The following is a 19,916-nucleotide window of genomic DNA, read 5'->3' on the forward strand; positions in this document are numbered from 1 at the left end:
CGGAGCGTGGAATGTCAGATCCCTTAATCGGGCAGGTAGGTTAGAAAATTTAAAAAGGGAAATGGATAGGTTGAAGTTAGATATAGTGGGAATTAGTGAAGTTCGGTGGCAGGAGGAACAAGACTTCTGGTCAGGTGACTACAGGGTTATAAACACAAAATCAAATAGGGGTAATGCAGGAGTAGGTTTAATAATGAATAAAAAAATAGGAGTGCGGGTTAGCTACTACAAACAGCATAGTGAACGCATTATTGTGGCCAAGATAGATACGAAGCCCACACCTACTACAGTAGTACAAGTTTATATGCCAACTAGCTCTGCAGATGACGAAGAAATTGAAGAAATGTATGATGAAATAAAAGAAATTATTCAGATTGTGAAGGGAGACGAAAATTTAATAGTCATGGGTGACTGGAATTCGAGTGTAGGAAAAGGGAGAGAAGGAAACGTAGTAGGTGAATATGGATTGGGGGACAGAAACGAAAGAGGAAGCCGCCTTGTAGAATTTTGCACAGAGCACAACATAATCATAACTAACACTTGGTTTAAGAATCATGAAAGAAGGTTGTATACATGGAAGAACCCTGGAGATACTAAAAGGTATCAGATAGATTATATAATGGTAAGACAGAGATTTAGGATCCAGGTTTTAAATTGTAAGACATTTCCAGGGGCAGATGTGGACTCTGACCACAATCTATTGGTTATGACCTGTAGATTAAAACTGAAGAAACTGCAAAAAGGTGGGAATTTAAGGAGATGGGACCTGGATAAACTAAAAGAACCAGAGGTTGTACAGAGATTCAGGGAGAGCATAAGGGAGCAATTGACAGGAATGGGGGAAAGAAATACAGTAGAAGAAGAATGGGTAGCTTTGAGGGATGAAGTAGTGAAGGCAGCAGAGGATATAGTAGGTAAAAAGACGAGGGCTAGTAGAAATCCTTGGGTAACAGAAGAAATATTGAATTTAATTGATGAAAGGAGAACATATAAAAATGCAGTAAGTGAAACAGGCAAAAAGGAATACAAACGTCTCAAAAATGAGATCGACAGGAAGTGCAAAATGGCTAAGCAGGGATGGCTAGAGGACAAATGTAAGGATGTAGAGGCCTATCTCACTAGGGGTAAGATAGATACCGCCTACAGGAAAATTAAAGAGACCTTTGGAGAGAAGAGAACCACTTGTATGAATATCAAGAGCTCAGATGGAAACCCAGTTCTAAGCAAAGAAGGGAAAGCAGAAAGGTGGAAGGAGTATATACAGGGTCTATACAAGGGTGATGTACTTGAGGACAATATTATGGAAATGGAAGAGGATGTAGATGAAGATGAAATGGGAGATATGATACTGCGTGAAGAGTTTGACAGAGCACTGAAGGACCTGAGTCGAAACAAGGCCCCCGGAGTAGACAATATTCCATTGGAACTACTGACGGCCGTGGGAGAGCCAGTCCTGACAAAACTCTACCATCTGGTGAGCAAGATGTATGAAACAGGCGAAATACCCTCAGACTTCAAGAAGAATATAATAATTCCAATCCCAAAGAAAGCAGGTGTTGACAGATGTGAAAATTACCGAACTATCAGCTTAATAAGTCACAGCTGCAAAATACTAACACGAATTCTTTACAGACGGATGGAAAAACTAGTAGAAGCCAACCTCGGGGAAGATCAGTTTGGATTCCGTAGAAACACTGGAACACGTGAGGCAATACTGACCTTACGACTTATCTTAGAAGAAAGATTAAGGAAAGGCAAACCTACGTTTCTAGCATTTGTAGACTTAGAGAAAGCTTTTGACAATGTTGACTGGAATACTCTCTTTCAAATTCTAAAGGTGGCAGGGGTAAAATACAGGGAGCGAAAGGCTATTTACGATTTGTACAGAAACCAGATGGCAGTTATAAGAGTCGAGGGACATGAACGGGAAGCAGTGGTTGGGAAGGGAGTAAGACAGGGTTGTAGCCTCTCCCCGATGTTGTTCAATCTGTATATTGAGCAAGCAGTGAAGGAAACAAAAGAAAAATTCGGAGTAGGTATTAAAATTCATGGAGAAGAAATAAAAACTTTGAGGTTCGCCGATGACATTGTAATTCTGTCAGAGACAGCAAAGGACTTGGAAGAGCAGTTGAATGGAATGGACAGTGTCTTGAAAGGAGGATATAAGATGAACATCAACAACAGCAAAACAAGGATAATGGAATGTAGTCTAATTAAGTCGGGTGATGCTGAGGGAATTAGATTAGGAAATGAGGCACTTAAAGTAGTAAAGGAGTTTTGCTATTTGGGGAGCAAAATAACTGATGATGGTCGAAGTAGAGAGGATATAAAATGTAGGCTGGCAATGGCAAGGAAAGCGTTTCTGAAGAAGAGAAATTTGTTAACATCCAGTATTGATTTAAGTGTCAGGAAGTCATTTCTGAAAGTATTCGTATGGAGTGTAGCCATGTATGGAAGTGAAACATGGATGATAAATAGTTTGTACAAGAAGAGAATAGAAGCTTTCGAAATGTGGTGCTACAGAAGAATGCTGAAGATTAGATGGGTAGATCACATAACTAATGAGGAAGTATTGAATAGGATTGGGGAGAAGAGAAGTTTGTGGCACAACTTGACCAGAAGAAGGGATCGGTTGGTAGGACATGTTCTGAGGCATCAAGGGATCACCAATTTAGTATTGGAGGGCAGCGTGGAGGGTAAAAATCGTAGAGGGAGACCAAGAGATGAATACACTAAGCAGATTCAGAAGGATGTAGGTTGCAGCAGGTACTGGGAGATGAAAAAGCTTGCACAGGATAGAGTAGCATGGAGAGCTGCATCAAACCAGTCTCAGGACTGAAGACCACAACAACAACAACAACAACAACATTCTTTTATACCTTTGATGGTGACATTCTCCATACATTAGTACAATGTTAGACAGTTTTTCATTTAGAGACAAAAAATCTTTTACAGATTAATAATGACTACACACAAAAAACTACTTTACAATTAAACTGACTTTGACATATATCACAATTCACTTCAGCTAGTTAACTTAGATTCACTGTCCTCTTTCTCAACCACAGAGGGCCAATACACAATTAATCATGCATCTCTATCTTGGCGAAACATTTTATTGTTAAGATAGGCATAAAATAACAGGTGGTGTGTCATTCAACCCGTCACAAGAACATCATGAAAACTTAATACATTTTCATCCCGTAATTTCTTTCAAGACCTCAAGAAGGAAGATTAAGGTTTAATGTCTTGTCAACAATGGCCCCATTACAGATGGAGCACAAGATAAGGTTTGGGGAAGTATGAGGAAGGATAGTGGCTGTGTCTTTTTCAAAGGAAACGTAACAGAATTTGTGTTATGCAATTTACAGAAACAATGGAACCCCTAAATTTATATGGCTGAGCGGTGACTATTAACAGCCACACTCATAAATGCGAGGTCCAATGTACTAAAACACCTCGCCACTTGAGTTGGTCCCAGGGCTCCAGACCTATGAAGTACTTATATTGCCTGAAGTTTAAAGAGCAGTCTCCCTATGAAAATGGAGCTGATCTAACTCAGCATACTTCACTTGAAGGAATCTTTCCCTCTGCACCAGAGTGTGCACCGATGTGAAACTTTCTGTGAGATCAAACTGTACGCTGGACTGGGATTTGAACCCAGAACCTTGCCTTTCACAGGCAATGCTGTTACCAATTGAGTTATCCAGGCACAACACACGAGTTGCCTTATAAGCTCTCCTGCATACCTTGCTGGAATAGCACCCTTGGAACAAAGAGACTGTGAAGAAATGCCTCAGCCAAAGCCAAGATGATTGTTCCCAAATTGAATACTTCATTCTGCGGTGCTCCGACATACATTTAGTCTGATAGATTTGCACATAGATGTGAACCAACACTTTACAGAAAACGTCAGCTTGCTAAAATGTGTGTTTCGGAATCATATAGCCAGCACTGGAAAAGACTCAAATTGTCCAAGTGACTGTGTTAATTACAATTTTGTAAATGGTGGGCATGCCAACAAATCACGTGGAACAATACTAAATGCTTCCTCTGAGGACAAGTTAAAACTGATACACAAAGAAAGCAGACCTTCATGGCAGATACTTCTGTTTTTGGTGATGTTTGTTTTACTGGCATTAGGCCATGATCCAAGGCATATTTCTCTGGATAATGTTTCACCTTCTTATGTTGGGGCCATAACACGCCACAAAGCAGTTAAAATTTCAAATAAGCTCAGCAAGTTGAACTGCTCAAATGTATCCATGCAATGCTTAGCTCGTGACGTTTGCAGACTGCTCCCAAAGATTGTGGAATAGCACTGACATGTTATGGAGCTTTATTTAGTAGTAACACTCACAACTTGTCTAATTTCAATACTTCTACTTTTCTGCTAAGGTTGTTCCTGTGTTTTTGACTTTCTATCGTCTCTCTGTACACCATGGCATAGAAAAATACTCTGTCAACGAGACAAATAGGGCACTACACCCTACAAGATATGCAGCTTCTAATGAAAAAGGACCAACTAAGGGGTAAGTTTTCCTCCCATCCATAAAAATGGTCACAGGTTGCATCAGCAGAATACTCAGAACACATGTACTGACAAGATGTTTAACCAACAACAAAGGTATGTGAATACTTAAACAATGTAAAGGACTACACCTGTTGCTTGCCACAGCAGGATTATATAAAATCCCTTGCAGATGCAGTCAAGTGTACAGAGGAACTACAAAAATAAGCATTAACACCCATCTTGAAGAACACAATAATAACTGTCATCTGGGCAACACATATACTGGCAGTAGCAAATCCTGCACTGGAACCAGGAAACCACTAAATTCTTTTTCTGATAACAAGGTTTTATCAAGACCTAATCAGTATTATGCTAGCATGTACAAAGAGGCCACACATTTAAAAACACAAAAACAGCTTTAACAGAAAAGTAGAAGGATTGAAATTGGGTAAGTAAAGCTTCATAACACATGTTAGTCTGCAATTTTAGGCAGTGGTCTGATATCATCATGAACCAACCGTTATGTGGATACATACTAAAACTTAGGCTTGTTGAGACTGTAACTGCTTTCTGGGTTGTCACAGTCTCTCACGATGTCTCCAGTGTTGGAAGACAAAATGTTAGGCAGAGTATTACACCTTGCACCACGGCCTAATGCCCATAAAACATATCTCACAAAAAATGCAGATAAACAAAATAGACTTGACCTTTTCAAGTATGTCCACACTGAAACTGGTGTCGGTGGCCACAAGACAGTTGTAGCAGCAATTATTGCTGAATAAAAATGTTCAACTACATCTAAATACATACAGTGCATGGTGAGGGGTACCCTGTACCATCACTTGTCATTTCGTTTCCTGTTGCACTTGCAAATAGAGCTGGGGTAAAATGACTGTCTATAAATCTCCATATGAGTCCTAACTTTTCTTATATTACCTCCAAGGTCCTAATGGAAATTGTACACTGGCAGCAACAGAATCTTACTGTAGACAGCTTCACATGTCCAAGCAAACTAAACAAAAGCAAGCAGAAAGACTTAAATCTTCAGTGAATCATATAAAGGGGCAGGAGTGTCGCACAAGAACGAGCCGAAAATGTTTTAACACTATGCAGGAGCATGAAGAGAACAGCTATGCAAGTTGACCAAACTCTGGATACATATGTACTTATTAAAACAGATTAGCATTTAACATCCTGTCAACATCCAGGTCATTAGAGATGGAGCACAAGATCAGAATATTTAAAGGATGAGGATGGAAATCAGTTGTACCCTTCCAAAGGAATTATTCTGACATTTGCCTGAACCAACTACGAGAAACCACTGAAAACCTAAGTCTTGATGCCCAGACAATGATTTGAACTGATGCCTTCCCGAATGCAAGTCTAGTGTGCTAACCACTGTGCCATTTTCCTCCTCAGTATATCAGAACAATTCATGGAGGAAGGAACTCTAAATGGTATACAGCCACTGCAAAGAAGCAGCAACTACTACACAGTAGGTGTAAAATAAAGCATGTGGGTACACACAGAAAGGTACTGAATGAAACGCATTTGGTGGTTCAAAGAACAATGCCTGGAACCTTTAACTATTACTGTGGCTGGATTGTATAAAAAGACCCCTTGCAAAATCAAAAGAAACTGAAGTCTTACGTGAAGACTATCACTGACATCAAAGTGAAAGTCCAGACATTCAAATATGACAGAGGAACCAAAATGAGGGATAACAAAGCAAATGCAGAGGAGGAGAAAGGAGGAAGAGGACATTAGTGTTTAACAACCCATCAACAATGAGGTCATTAGATATGGAGCACAAGCTCGGATTACGGAAGGATGGGGAAGGAAATAGGCTGTGCCCTTTAAAAGAACTGTACTGGCATTTGCCTGAAGTGATTTAAGGAAATCACAGAAAACCTAAATCTGGATGGCTGGCTGTGGTTTTGAACAGTCATTCTCCCAAACGCAAATGCAGAACTCAATTTTCTAATGTTCCTTTACAAAGGCTGTTGCACTATCTACATCTACATAGCTGCCATTCATCACACCAACTGGAAACTTTGTTCAAGTCCTCTTGTATCTTCCTACAATCACTCAACTTCGACACCTTACTGTACACCATGGCATGATCAGCAAACAACCGCAGTCTGCTGCCCTTCCTGTCCGCCAAATCATTTTATGTACATAGAGAGCAACAGAGGTCCTATCACACTTTCCTGGTGCACTCCTGACAATACCCTTGTCCCTGATGAACACTCACCATTGCGGACAACATACTGGGTTCTATTATTTAAGAAGTCTTCGAGCCACCCACATATCTGTGAACTTATTGCATATGCTTGTACCTTCGTTAAAAACCTGCATGGGGCAGCATGTTAAATGCTTTCTGTAAATCTAGAAATATGGAATATGCCTTCATCCAAAGTTCTCATTACATCATGTGAAAAAAAGGGTAAGCCGAGTTTTGCATGAACGACGCTTTCTAAAACCATGCTGATTCGTGGACACAGGCTGCTTAGCCTCAGGAAATTTTATTATACCAGAATGAAATTTTCACTCTGCAGTGGAGTGTGCACTGATATGAAACTTCCTGGTAGATTAAAACTGTGTGCCGGATAAAGACACGAACTCAGGACCTTTGCCTTTCGAGGGCAACAGCTCTACTGACTTGAGTTACGCAGGCACAACTCACGACCTGTCCTAACAGCTTCAGTCTGCCAGTATCCCATCTCCTACCTTCCAAACTTCACAGAAGTTCTCCTGCAAACCTCGCAGAACTACTAGAAGCAAGAATATTCTGGCAGAATTGAAGTTGTGAGGATGGGTCATTAATTGTGCTCGCATAGCTCAGTCGGCAGAGGACTTGCCTGCCAAAGGCAAAGGCCCCAAGCTCAAGTTACAGTCTGGCACACAGTTTTAATCTGCCACAAAGTTTCACATCAGCACACACTCCGCTGCAGAGTGAAAATTTCATTCTGGAAACATCCCCAGGCTGTGGCTGAGCCATGTCTCCATAATACCCTTTCCTCCAGGGGTGCTAGTTCCGTAAATCGCAGGAGAGCTTCTGTGAAGTTTGGAAGGAAGGAGATGAAGTATTGGCAGAACTGAAGGTGTGAGGACAGGTTTTGAGTCATGCTTGGGTAGCTCAGCCGGTAGAGCACTTGCCCGGGAAAGCCGAAGGTCCCAAGTTCGAGACTCAGTCTGGCACACAGTTTTAATCTGCCAGGAAGTTTCAAGTTTATTATATTCAAACTGAGAATGTGATCACGGATTCTGTAGCAAAGAGAAGTTAGGGATATTGGTCTGTAATTTTGTGATTCCATTCTTTTGCCTGCACTGTTTTCCTTGGGACTTTGTGCTGGGTGAGAGATTAACGATAACTGCAAGCTAGATAAGGGGCCAAAGTTGTAGAGTATTCTTTGTAAAATTAAACAGAGATCCCATCTAGACCTGGTGATTTATTTGTTTTCAAATCTTCAAGTTGCTTCTCCATGCCAGGTATGCTTACTTCTATGCTATCCACATGGGAGTCTGTCCGATGGTTAAAAGACGGTATGTTTGTATGATTCTCCAGTGTGAACAATTTCTTGAATGTGAAATTTAAAACTTTGGCTTTTGTTTTGCTACCTTCAACTGGCACACCAGACTGGCCAACAAGGGACTGAATGGAAGCCTTAGATCCACTTAGAGATTTTACATACAACCAGAATTTTCTTGGGTTCTCTGCTAGATATTTTGCTAAGGTGTGATGGCAGTTTTTGTAAGCTTCGTGCATAGATCTTTTCACAAATGCACGAATCTCTACTAACATTCACTTGTCATTGTTTGTGTGTCCCTTTTTGAACCTAGAGTGCAATAGCCTCTGCTTCCTCAGCATCTTACGAATTTCGTTATTAAACCATGGTGGGTCTTTTCGGTCCTTTATTCACTTACTAGGCACATAACTATCAAGACTACTATTTACAATCTGCTTAAACTTTGCCAATAATTCCTCTACATCCAACTCACTGGCACTAAGTGATGACAATTTACTGTATAAGTAAGATGTTAACAACTGCTTATCTGCTCTACCTAGCAGAAACACTCTACTAGCCTTCTTGACTGATTTATTAATTTTTGTAATCATAGTTGTTATAATGACATCACGATCACTAAGCCCAGATTCTATACTGACATTGTAGATAAGGATGGGCCTATTTGTAGCTACAAGTTCTAAGATATTTCCATAGTGTGTGGGCTGCCGACCTAGCTGTCAAGACAATTGTCAGAAAACATATTCAAAAATATTTTGAACGACTGTCTGTCTGTAACCCCCGCAATGAACCCATAAACATCCCAGGCTATATTCAGCAGGTTAAAGTTGCCTCCAACTAGTATTGCATGATCTGTATTTGTGCGATATTGACCACAAACTTTCTTTGAATAACTCTAGAACTGCCACAGCAGAATCAGGTTGTCGGTAAAAACATCCAACAATTAACTCAGCTTCATCTACATTTGTTATTCGCTACAGACAACTTCATTGTCACACTGAACAACCTCAATAGAGACAATATTTTTTGTCAACTGCAATAAAAACTCCCCCTACTATGGCCTCTAATCCGTCTTTCCAATATACATTCCATGACTTGCTAAATATCTTAGAGCTTTCCACTTCGGGTTTCAGCCAGTTCTCAGTCCCATGAATAATTTGAGCACAAAGACTTTCCTGGAGAGCAATAAATTAGGTAACTTTATTACAAATAGTATGATAGTTTAGTGATGAAACTGTGACAGCCATAGTGTCTTTATTCTGAATGCTGTTTGACTTCTCTTGCTGTGAATCGAGTGGCGAGTGTTCATCAGAGCATCTCTTATTACCGCATAGCCTAAAAAACCCCTCATTTGCACTCCATAAATACTCTGTTACCCAACTGGCTGCTTCCTTTATGTAGAGCACTCCTGACCTATCAAGGGGAGTCCTACAAATCCCCACATGATGATACAGGTCAGGAAACCTGCAGCCCAGATCTCCCCAGAGTCAACAAAGCCTTTGATTGAGACCCTCCACTTGACTCCAGACCAAAGCACGCTGATCAACTCTGGGCACGGTGTTAAAAATTGCGAGCTCTGCTTGCACCCCTCGAGCAAGGCCAACATGTTTGATAGCCACCAGCAAGGTTGCCTCCAAATATCGGATAGCCCCCCCCCCCCCTAGCTCCGGCAGACATACTGAGCAATCCAGCCCCAAATGCTATCTGGCTAAGATGCTGCATAACGCACTTAACATTGGAACTCCCAATAACTAGTGAACTCCTCTCCCCGTGTGTCTGCTTGGACCCTGCTGAAGGAGCGGCCACCTGTCTACTCACAGGATGAAAGGGCAAGACCAGGAGGCCAGTCTCCACATTGGGCCTCCGCCTCGAGTGACGCGAACGCATTACTACCCACCACTCATCCTGCTGCGAGAGCGGATCCACTGCGTCATGTACAATATGTGGTGCCTTGGAGGCAGAGCCCATAAATAAAACAAGTGACATCTGAGGTGTCCCAAGCGACATGTCAGATTCTCCACCACCGCTACACCCCGAGACAGCAGCTTGTAGGTGACTGACCACAGCCAATAGCATGTTCAGCTGTTTGCGAACTGCAGCCAGCTGCTCTTGTGTGTGCAAATAGCATGCACACATCCTATCCATTTGAGCAAAACTAACTGAAGAAGCGGACTATAAAAGCAGACAATCCTCGATATGCGACTTGCTAACCTCCTGATGTGTCACCAATAGACATGATGTATTAAAGAACTATGTAGTGAGCTGTTCAGTGAGTAACTGTTTCACTAAAGATTAAATGAATTTACACTTACAAAAACAAGATTAATCCTCTTAAATAGAGAAATGCACATGAAATTTAATAAATGTGCTACATGGAAAACAAAGGAAAGGATGAACACTTAACCTGTCGCTCTGTACATGCACTCGTATCACTGTCAAGAGCTGGAGCCTGACTGGCTGGCTTACTAAATGAATGGACAGTTGCTTTCAAAACGAAACAAATGAGCAACTAATGCGCTACAGACTGAATGAATTTACATTTACAAAAATGCAAGATTAACCCTCTTAGAGAAACACCCACAAAATTTAATAACTATAGTATATGGAAAACACAGAAAAGGATAAACATTTAACTTGCTGCTCTGAAGACGCACTTGTATCACAGCAGAGAGCTGGAATCAGACTGGACTATGTCCAGATGTCCTCATAAAGTATTCTGCTATGAAAAATTACCAAAAGCTGGACATTGTCAGCTCTAGGAGCCTTCTAGCAATACCATCTGACAACAAAATAAAGATGAAGTCTCCACAAACAATGACTGTCCACTTACGTCTTGGTAAGTAAGTGCGTTTACGTAGCTTAGGATTTTCATGCTGATGAACTGTAAACTGTCAGTATTATAAGCTTGGGTGTTTCCAGATCCACTATTGTGGCACAGCATTCAAACAGCTGCTTAACATAGCATTCATTAACCTGAAGGTTCAGGAGGCTAGTACGTGACGGGACTGCTCCCACCACCCTCAAATTAAAAACACTGTTGGGGGTGACAGACCAATTTGTAGCGTAGCCAAAGGTCTGTGTTAGGTTGGAAGGTGCCAATCTGGTTGACAGTTGGAGAAGTTACTGAATTTGAAATACGGTTGTGGTAAGCTATTAATCTGTAGTGTAGCACGATATCTACATTCATGCCATATTTAACACATTTTTCTCATTTATAAAAACTAAAACTACAAGGTAGATTCAGTAAACCTTTGTTAGATAATGGACAAGCCTCTACGTATTTTGCTGTATATTATGTACATATATCACACATAAACTACAAGAAACAGAAGATTGGGAGGGCACCGTGTAACACTTTCTTTCCTTATCATACAAAGCCAATCCACTTTTTTCTTAGTTGGTTATTAGGTTGTATTCTTATTCTTAAATGGGCTATAACTGAGGGCACACATACGAGTGAAAATTGTCAGTTAATAGTATCTGCCGGCAATAAATGACAACAGGGATACAGCACAAAAATATGAATAATGCACAAAATTTGGATTGTAGATTAATCAACTAAATGACAACAAATAAATTGTTCGAAACAAGTTTCACTCATTGCTCAGTGTTTAAACTACAACTTGGCCCATAAATACTTACGTTAGTTGTTTGCAAATGAGCCTGCACTCAAACAAACGTCAATAACAATCCAATCCAGTAAATGATTAGCCACTGAAGAACATTTAGCCACTTTAAATCATAAAGAGAATTATCTGGTGAATGTTGCCACTGGACAAGCAAAGCGACTAAAAAGAAAATTGCACTGTGCACTGTGTTTATTGATTGCGAAAATAATTGCGGTTATTAAGAACAACAACACGCCCATAAGTCCAAAGATATACGTTCCACAATTAAAGACATTAGCGTCTCGCTATCTCTGGAATAAAAAATAAATTCCTTCATGTTCATAGACCATAGATGTTATTTACGTTCTATGTCCATGTTCCTCACGCAGTCTAATCTCTACAGAACGGGTAATCACTAAGCTTTACATGCGTCATATCTTCCGAAACACGAAAACTGAGTTTCGGAAACCGTTCTGTCGTGTTTACACGTGAAGGTCTGCATCAGATTTGCTAGCCCAGTTAAATATGGTGCCTGGAAAACAGCTGATACAGTTTATGATTTCGTCACTACAATCGCTATTGATCTGAAATTAGACGAGGTGTAAACAGCTCCAGTGTAATATTTCTTCTTATCTTTCACTCCATGTTTATTAGCTGGAAATTTAAAAAAAAAAAAAAAACAAGACAAACCTGACAGCCCAAGCACTTTTTAAAACCGGTTGTGTTTACATGGTATCGAAAATCGATTGCGGAAATGGAAACCCGGCAACCAGAAGCGGGTTTCCAGAATCGATTTCAAAATGTTTTTCCTTACCACCCAGAAGCGGTTTTGGGAAATCAGTTTACGAAACCCGATTTTTGGAGCCCTACATAAATGGGGGTGAAAGTCTGTTCACGACAGACTGGGTACGTGTCTGATTGGATAAAATTGCGTTTGATGGCGTCTCTTTCTTCAGCCAATCACGATCGCAGCGGAGTCTTCGCGTGAAGCAGCGTAGATATGTGGGTGGATTGTTGTTGACTGTTGAGATATGATGGCAGATTCAAATTTGTGTATACTGTGTGGCAGAAAATTTACAGCTAGAAAGAATTTGTTTGCACACTATAGAGGGGTACATAAATTACAGCCACATACGAGGGCTACGATTCGATGTCCCAAGGAAGGCTGCAGGTTTTCCTGTAACTTTTTGGCTAATTTGAGAATACATGTAGAGGAAGAGCACAATACTCTGATGGTGAAAGAAGTACTTCTGTTCGAATCACCGGAAGGTAAGTTTTCTCTTGCATACACAACTTTGTATTGTAATTAGTTTGCAACTCAGTGTAGTGAAATTGTTGTGCGGAGTATTTGCAAGTTGATAGTCGTAATCAACTTTTTAATTTTGTTCATATTTGCCACGCTGTTGGCTGAAAGAGTTAGTAAACTTTTATAAAGTGTGTCAATGTTGAGAAAATTATGTATTGGCTTTACTGGTTTTGGCAGTCTAGCCATTACCAGTAGTCTGTAAAAATCGCATGACAGACAGCTGCGTTGAAACATGCTAGGAGTCTTCATTTGATTGCGGCTCCTAATCCATTGACGTTATGTTATTGACAGAATCATTCCCGTTCAGAGTTATATGTTGACGTGTTAATGGTGAACGCTTTTAGGGTAGTTGTGTTATCTTTCAGAACCATTTACAGTTTGATTTGCAGTAAATCTGTTATTTAGCATTCCCATTGGTATTGATAAGGAGATATGTTAATAAGCAACCAAGTGTCATTAACTGACATGGAAACTGATCTTACTCCAACCAAATGTAGTTACACTAACATTTGCTTTCAGAAACATTTCAGCAGACACTGGTAGAGCTGTGGGAGTTCAGTAACAGTTTGGTATCCGTAATTTGGCTATCGGATTGTACAATCCGTCTATGAATGTTGATTTCCGTATGTGAAATATGATTTACAGTGATTAAAACCATACTTATAGAGCTTAAAATAACATTAACTCTAGTCTCTTTCGAGTAAATTATAGCCTTTAATACCACCTATTGACTTTGACTAATGACATTATAAGGTATGAGAGACTCCTGTTAACCTCTTTGTGTAATGATTGTTTCAGAGTTTCAGGAGTGGAAGGCCAAAGAAGAGAAGGAAACCAAAAGCAGCTTTGTACAACACTGTGGTGCTAAGCGTACAAAAGGTGGCACTGAAAGGATCACTTTTGTTTGTCACAGAAGTGGGAAGTTTCAGTCTTCATCCACAGGCAAAAGGTTGCTGAAATCACAAGGCAGTATCAAGTTAGGAAGCCACTGTACTGCTGCTATTGAGCTCCACAGAGAAGAAAGTGGCGATTGTACTGTTGTTTATTTCAAAACGCACTTTGGCCATGAACAGCATATAGGCTTACTGCAGCTTAGTAGATCTGATAGGGAAGCCATTGCACGTAAGTTTTGAATTAACTTTATAAAATAGTCTGTATATAAGTGGGAAGATTGGAGTGCTCATGTGGCTGTAGACAAGTCAGTTTGAATGAGTCAACTATGAAATCAGTAAAGAAGTTGTGGGTAATTGTGTGTGGGGAGCTGTGGTTTCAGGTGGAAGAGAAATCTGAAGTTGTTTTCAAGTTCATGAGTAACTAGTAAGTGTTTTCTTGTTAGGTTGTATTAAGAGATATGCAAATTTATAGTGATAGTTTTCTTTACTTGGTGGTGAGCACAGGTTCTGGGCTATTTAGTAATTGTTATGCATGCACTGAGTGATCAGTAAAACATTATTTCAGAAAGTTTTCACATTTATATTGAAAAATACTCAAGAAAGGGTCAACGGAGGCGTCCGATCCAATGTGTCATCGTAGCTCTGTGTGTTTTGGTATCATCAGTTGTAATTGTCCTACTATATAGGTCTAGGGAAGTGTCAGATTCCAATGTGTTGTTGCTCAATGAGTTTAAAGATTGTCAGTTGTAGTTGACCTATAAAGGTTATGGGAAGTGTCAGAGTCCAATTTTTGTTGTTTTCGGTGTTTGTTTTGTGATATCGATAGTTGCGGTCCAAGTATAATTTTTGGGTGTTGGTTTTTATTTTGTGGTATCGACAATTGCGGTTGAGTTATGTAGGTTAAGGGAAGTGACTGGTTCCCTTGGATATTGTGGGTGTATGTGGGAATTTTGTGTTGTTTTTATGTCATCATTTTGTGTGGTTTGGGGTTGTGGTGTGTGTCTTTACATGTTTATATTTAGTTTGTCCCCACCCAAAACCCCCCCAGTTTCCCATGCTGATCCTGTTAGTTCGATTATATTTTTGGAGGGAGATCTGTTTGTTGTTTTTATATGTATTTTTGTGTTTGTTGTCGTGTTTATGTAATTACATCAGAGACATTGAGAATGGTCGTTTCCGCCATATTGGAGATGTCATGGGTGGAATCAGACGCTTCTGTAATCCCATGGGCCCAAGTGCATGTGCGAAAGTAATGTTTTATAAATGTTAAAATCAAAATCGTGCACAGAAATCTAGGGGTAGTTTGGAAGTTACACGTGTGCCGATCATTCACTTTTTGCCGATTGATTATTCGTGTGTGCAGGCTAATGATATTTATTTCTCACTCAAAGGTAAATATGAGTGGTACTGCCCCAACTGGACTTCTGGGTGGTTGAAAAGTTGATTGTGCATAAAAATACAGGGTTTTTATAAATGAATGTCGGTTTTAACACTTTATAATATTTATTATATTAAACTTACAGTTATAGATTATATGTCAAATGAAAGAGCAACTCAGTTTTATCTTATAAATGTTCAATGTGAGCATCATTTGTCACACGGCACACATCGAGTCTATAGTCGAGTTCTTCCCAAAGGTTGATAAGTGTGTCTTCAGTGTTTGTAGCAACAGCAGCTTTAATCCGGTTTCTTAATTCAGGGAGGTCTGCTTGTAGAGGAGGCATGTACACACGATCCTTGATGAAGCCCCCAAAGGAAAAAATCACATGGCGCTAGGTCGGGTGATCGGGAGGCCATGCAAAGCAAGCCCTGTCATTGGGTCCCTTGCGGCCTATCCAGCGCTTGGGTACAGTGGAGTTCAATCACGTACTTCGCTATGCCAGTAAGGTGTCGCACCATCTTCCTGGAAAATGAAGTTCTCAGGCTCATCTTCTTCCAACTGAGGGAAGAGCCATTGCTCTAGTGTATCAAGGTAAGAAGTACCAGTTACAGTAGGTTCACCAAAAAAGAAAGGCTCATAAACTTTCAGCTGGGAATCTAGCGGATTGCGGCGCATACATTGCATGCTGCGCATGGGCACTGGTGCCAAACACAACTGTTTTGAGTTGCTCATTCTTTTGACATATCATTTATAATTGTAAGTTTTATGTAATAAATATTATAAAGCATTAAAACCCCAATATTCATTTATAAACACCTGTAGTTAGGCAGAGAAATTTGATTGTGGGATGATTCTTGCAAGCAGAGAAAAAAAAGGCACATTCCTGAACTATACTTTTCATGGCTAATATGAATTATTCCCATATAACGGACACAAATACGGCAGCAGAAGCTGTTACACCCTTGGAAAAAGGCTTTTGAATACTCAGGACTCACATAGTGGCCTTACTTAGATCATCAATCACAAATAAATTAGATAAATGCAAGTCGCTAGACGACTACTGCGATCAAATAATAACAACTGCATTTAAGTTAAATGAAATGAAATCTCTGGTAAGTGAAGAGTAGATAGGAACTTTGCTCCTGGCTGGATTAACTGATCATTGTGAGCCTATGATAATGGCACTTGAAAACAGTGGCACATGTATCACGGGAGATTCTATGATGTTAAACTGTTGCACGGAAAGTATATGTGGTATTTTTCTAATATCACTAAAAGTTGAGTGAATTTAAAAAAAAATTAAGCATTAAATGTTGACCTTAATTTTCATGTGAATTGACGGTGGAAAAATGATCGTCATGAACTACATGTTAATGTAACGGGTCCCCAAAAGGAGGTAAATATGTAAATAGCAAAAACATTGACTTAAACTGGTTGTAGTAAGAGAGAAGGTGTTGTGTAATCAAACCTATCATAGCAGAAGGAAGAACTGATGCAGTGTCAGGCAAATATTTACAACCATTAAGCTGTAAGAGGTTGATCTGCAGGACCCTTGCTGACCATAAACACCAAAGTGGTGCAGCAAGGTTACAGACTGGGGACTGTGAACTGAGGGCCAATCAGGTGATAGAACTGGAGCAGCAGGAATATAAATGCCTTTTTCTGTGATGATGGCATCACGTTCTCTGAATTTCTTACTTACAGATACTACTGTCCTATGACATGCAGGAGAATGGGGAAAAGGGGGAGGTTAAATATATGGGGAACTATGAAAGGATAGGAAAGTGGCGGGGGGGGGGGGGGGGGCTAAAGAGGAAATGGTGGGATGTGAAGGTCATGTAAGACAGAGGGTAATGTTATAACAAAGGAAAGGGAAACTTGTGCTGTTACAGGAAAATTTTGAACTTGGTGCCGTAAGTGTTGAAAGGGAGGGGGGGAATTGATTTTAATAAGGAAATAGGGTAAGAAGGAAGAGAGGGGGGGGGGATGGGTGATAATGGGGGATTTCGTTTTAGGAAGAAGGTAGATAACATAGTATCATAAAAAGTTCGATTTTTAGTAATCATGTGCATTCTTTGAGGTGCTTGATGTCAAAATTTAACAGAATTTTGGCACATTTAAGAAATGCTGTAGGAGAGGGAGCATTTTTTTGTATCGCAACGAAATTCTGAAATTGATTGCATGTACTCCCATAAAGAAAAGTTTAATCTTGTCGTATATGATGCATATTTTTCTCTTGTTCATGAGCTTGACCACTCTGAACTAGACAAATTTATGAAAGCTATTACCTCCCTCATACAGGAAATCAGCATACCTGTTAAAGATTGGCAATTTTAAAAGATCTACCAGCTAAAGAAAACATACTGTGCATCAGGTTATGGTCTAAATCAGAGCCATAAATACCAAGGGTTTTCTCATTTGCAGAAAGAGTGGTCACCCTCAGCTCTATTCAGTTTGGTACTACAGTGCGATCTGCTTAACAAAGGTCTAAAACTGTTTCCAGTGATCATAGCACAGTAGTATCTGTAAGTAAGAAACTCGGAGAACATGATGCCATCATCACATAAAAAGGCAACACAGCTGTTGCCGTGTATTGGGCTGATTATATTAGCAAAAGTTTACTTTTTTTTATGAGAATGCCACCCACTCCATTGATCATGATCAAACACAGATTTATGTTACGGAGATACAAGCTTGCATTTGTGACTATATTAATGTAATTTCCCTTGATAACCACTACAAACAAAAAGTTGTGAATCCAAGGATCCCAAACTTTTGCTCCCAGATTACAACCCTCAAGGAACATTTTCTAAATTATTCCATTGTTAACTGTAGAGACAGCCCTCCTGAATCTGTTGCTAATTCATATTAAAAATGTTTAAAGAATTTTATATCTCTGAAACCTCCTACTATATCCTTAACTGGAAAGTATTAGATGAGCAACTACAAGGGAATTTTTTCCCTTCCTCTTCTTATTTGGCTTCCCTCGACATAATAAAATCTATATACGAATGTTCCCATTCAAGCAATGAACATCTAATTTTGACAACATGTCCAAAAATGGCAAAGTAAAGGGACCGATGACCATAGCAGTCTGGTCCCTTTAATCCCACAAACCAACCAACCTGGCAAAGTAAATCCAGATGATATTGATGAGCTTCTCTCTCTCTCTCTCTCTCTCTCTCTCTCTCTCTCTCTCTCTCTCTCTCTCTCCTCTGCCTCATTACCTCATACAGTTATTTTTCTTTCAATAGCGGGATGTATAAACAAGTAGACAGCATTGCAATGGGCAACTGCCTCGTGAGATGTTTAGCAGACATATTTCTTGACGCCATTGAAAACTGTTATTTTGTGCAAGTCTCTGCCTTTTGCAAGAAAAACCTTTTTTGTTGCAGATATATGGGTGACATTTTATTATAATGAATGCATCCATGGATGATGTACACCTCATAGACATCGGGGCTAACACTTGCTTTCTCCAATAGTTATGTAATGTTTGGGACTTACAGAAACTCCACAGCCATTGTCGTCGTCATCATCCACTCTACATCCTGCCAATTTTTTTTTTTTTTTTTTCCCCAAAATAAGCTGCTTTTCTTGTATCATTGACTGTTTATGTGACAGCCCCTTAGATTCAGAAACTGTTGAACAGAGCATGCTAACCTGTCACATTGCTAGAACCAGTGGATACCATTCTAGTCTGTAGACCAAACATACAATAACAAAATTTCTCCTCAGTCCGTCTATGTCTCCTTACCATCACATGACGGTAGCTATCACAGCAAACAATTGTTGAAAGACACACATTTCAGCTCCAGGATCTACAAAATCATGTGCTACAGGGCTCAATATTGCACATTGGCCAAACAGGAAGAGCCCGACTAGAGTTCAACAACACCTTTTAACTAGGCAGGATGCCATCAAAACAGTTCAGCCACTTCCAGTCATCTCAGGAGGACCAGCCTCCTCTAGATAAGCTGCAAATCTTCCACTATACTAAAAAATAAAAAAAATAAAATAAAATAAAAAACTTTCACTTTTGGAAGAATTCGAAATTTCCAAGTTTGTAAGATAGTCTGCAGAGTACTGTCTCAATCAATAAAGTACTATGGTGTTTCTTTCCAAAGTTAAATCTTTCTGCCCTGTTCCACTACCATCCCTTTCCCTCTTATCCTATTTCCTTATTAAACAAATTTCTTCCCTCTGTGTCTTTCCTTTCAACATTTATGGCACCTTTTTTCCCACTCTTTCCAGGTCAAGATATTCCTCTACCAGCACACCAAGTTTCTCTTTATCATAACATTACCCTCTGTCTTACATGAATACCTTGTCCTATTCTTTCATATTAATGCACAAGATTCTCCATTTATTTGACCTCCCCGCTTTTCCCTCCTCCCTCTCTGATCACCTCCTCTGCATTCCCACTGCTCCAGTGCCGCCAGCTAGCTGGCCGGCAACTCACGCAGTCCGTAACTTCGCTGCACCTGTTCTATTGTTTACAGTTGGCGAGCGCACTGCAGTTCCACCTCTTTCATTTTAATGGTTGTAAACGCGTACCTACCACTGCACTGGCTCTTCCTTCTGCTGTGGTTCGTTTAATTATGTGACAGCTCTTTCTTATTACGTTTATATAAGATCCCCCCCCCCCACACACACACACAAAACTCATTATACTTAGTGTTTTTGCT

The 19,916-nt window shown here is 40.0% G+C and overlaps 2 protein-coding genes across 2 annotated transcripts in view; one reads left to right on the forward strand and one right to left on the reverse strand.

The window, feature by feature from the left end:
• The window catches only part of LOC126418575 (uncharacterized), a 34,061-nt gene extending 22,121 nt beyond the window's left edge, over positions 1–11,940 (reverse strand). The window contains exon 1 of the mRNA XM_050085391.1: positions 11,683–11,940. The gene's annotated coding sequence lies outside the window, so the exon portion shown is untranslated. The remainder of the gene's footprint in view (positions 1–11,682) is intronic.
• A 136-nt stretch (positions 11,941–12,076) lies between these two features.
• LOC126418571 (uncharacterized) overlaps positions 12,077–19,916 on the forward strand; it is a 30,490-nt gene continuing 22,650 nt past the window's right edge. The window contains exons 1-2 of the mRNA XM_050085388.1: positions 12,077–12,917; positions 13,753–14,076. Of these exons, the coding sequence (XP_049941345.1) occupies positions 12,680–12,917; positions 13,753–14,076 (562 nt within the window). The 5' untranslated portion in view covers positions 12,077–12,679. The remainder of the gene's footprint in view (positions 12,918–13,752; positions 14,077–19,916) is intronic.

This window comes from Schistocerca serialis, chromosome 9 (assembly GCF_023864345.2).
Source record: "Schistocerca serialis cubense isolate TAMUIC-IGC-003099 chromosome 9, iqSchSeri2.2, whole genome shotgun sequence".
In the NCBI taxonomy this organism is placed as follows: Eukaryota; Metazoa; Arthropoda; class Insecta; order Orthoptera; family Acrididae; genus Schistocerca; species Schistocerca serialis.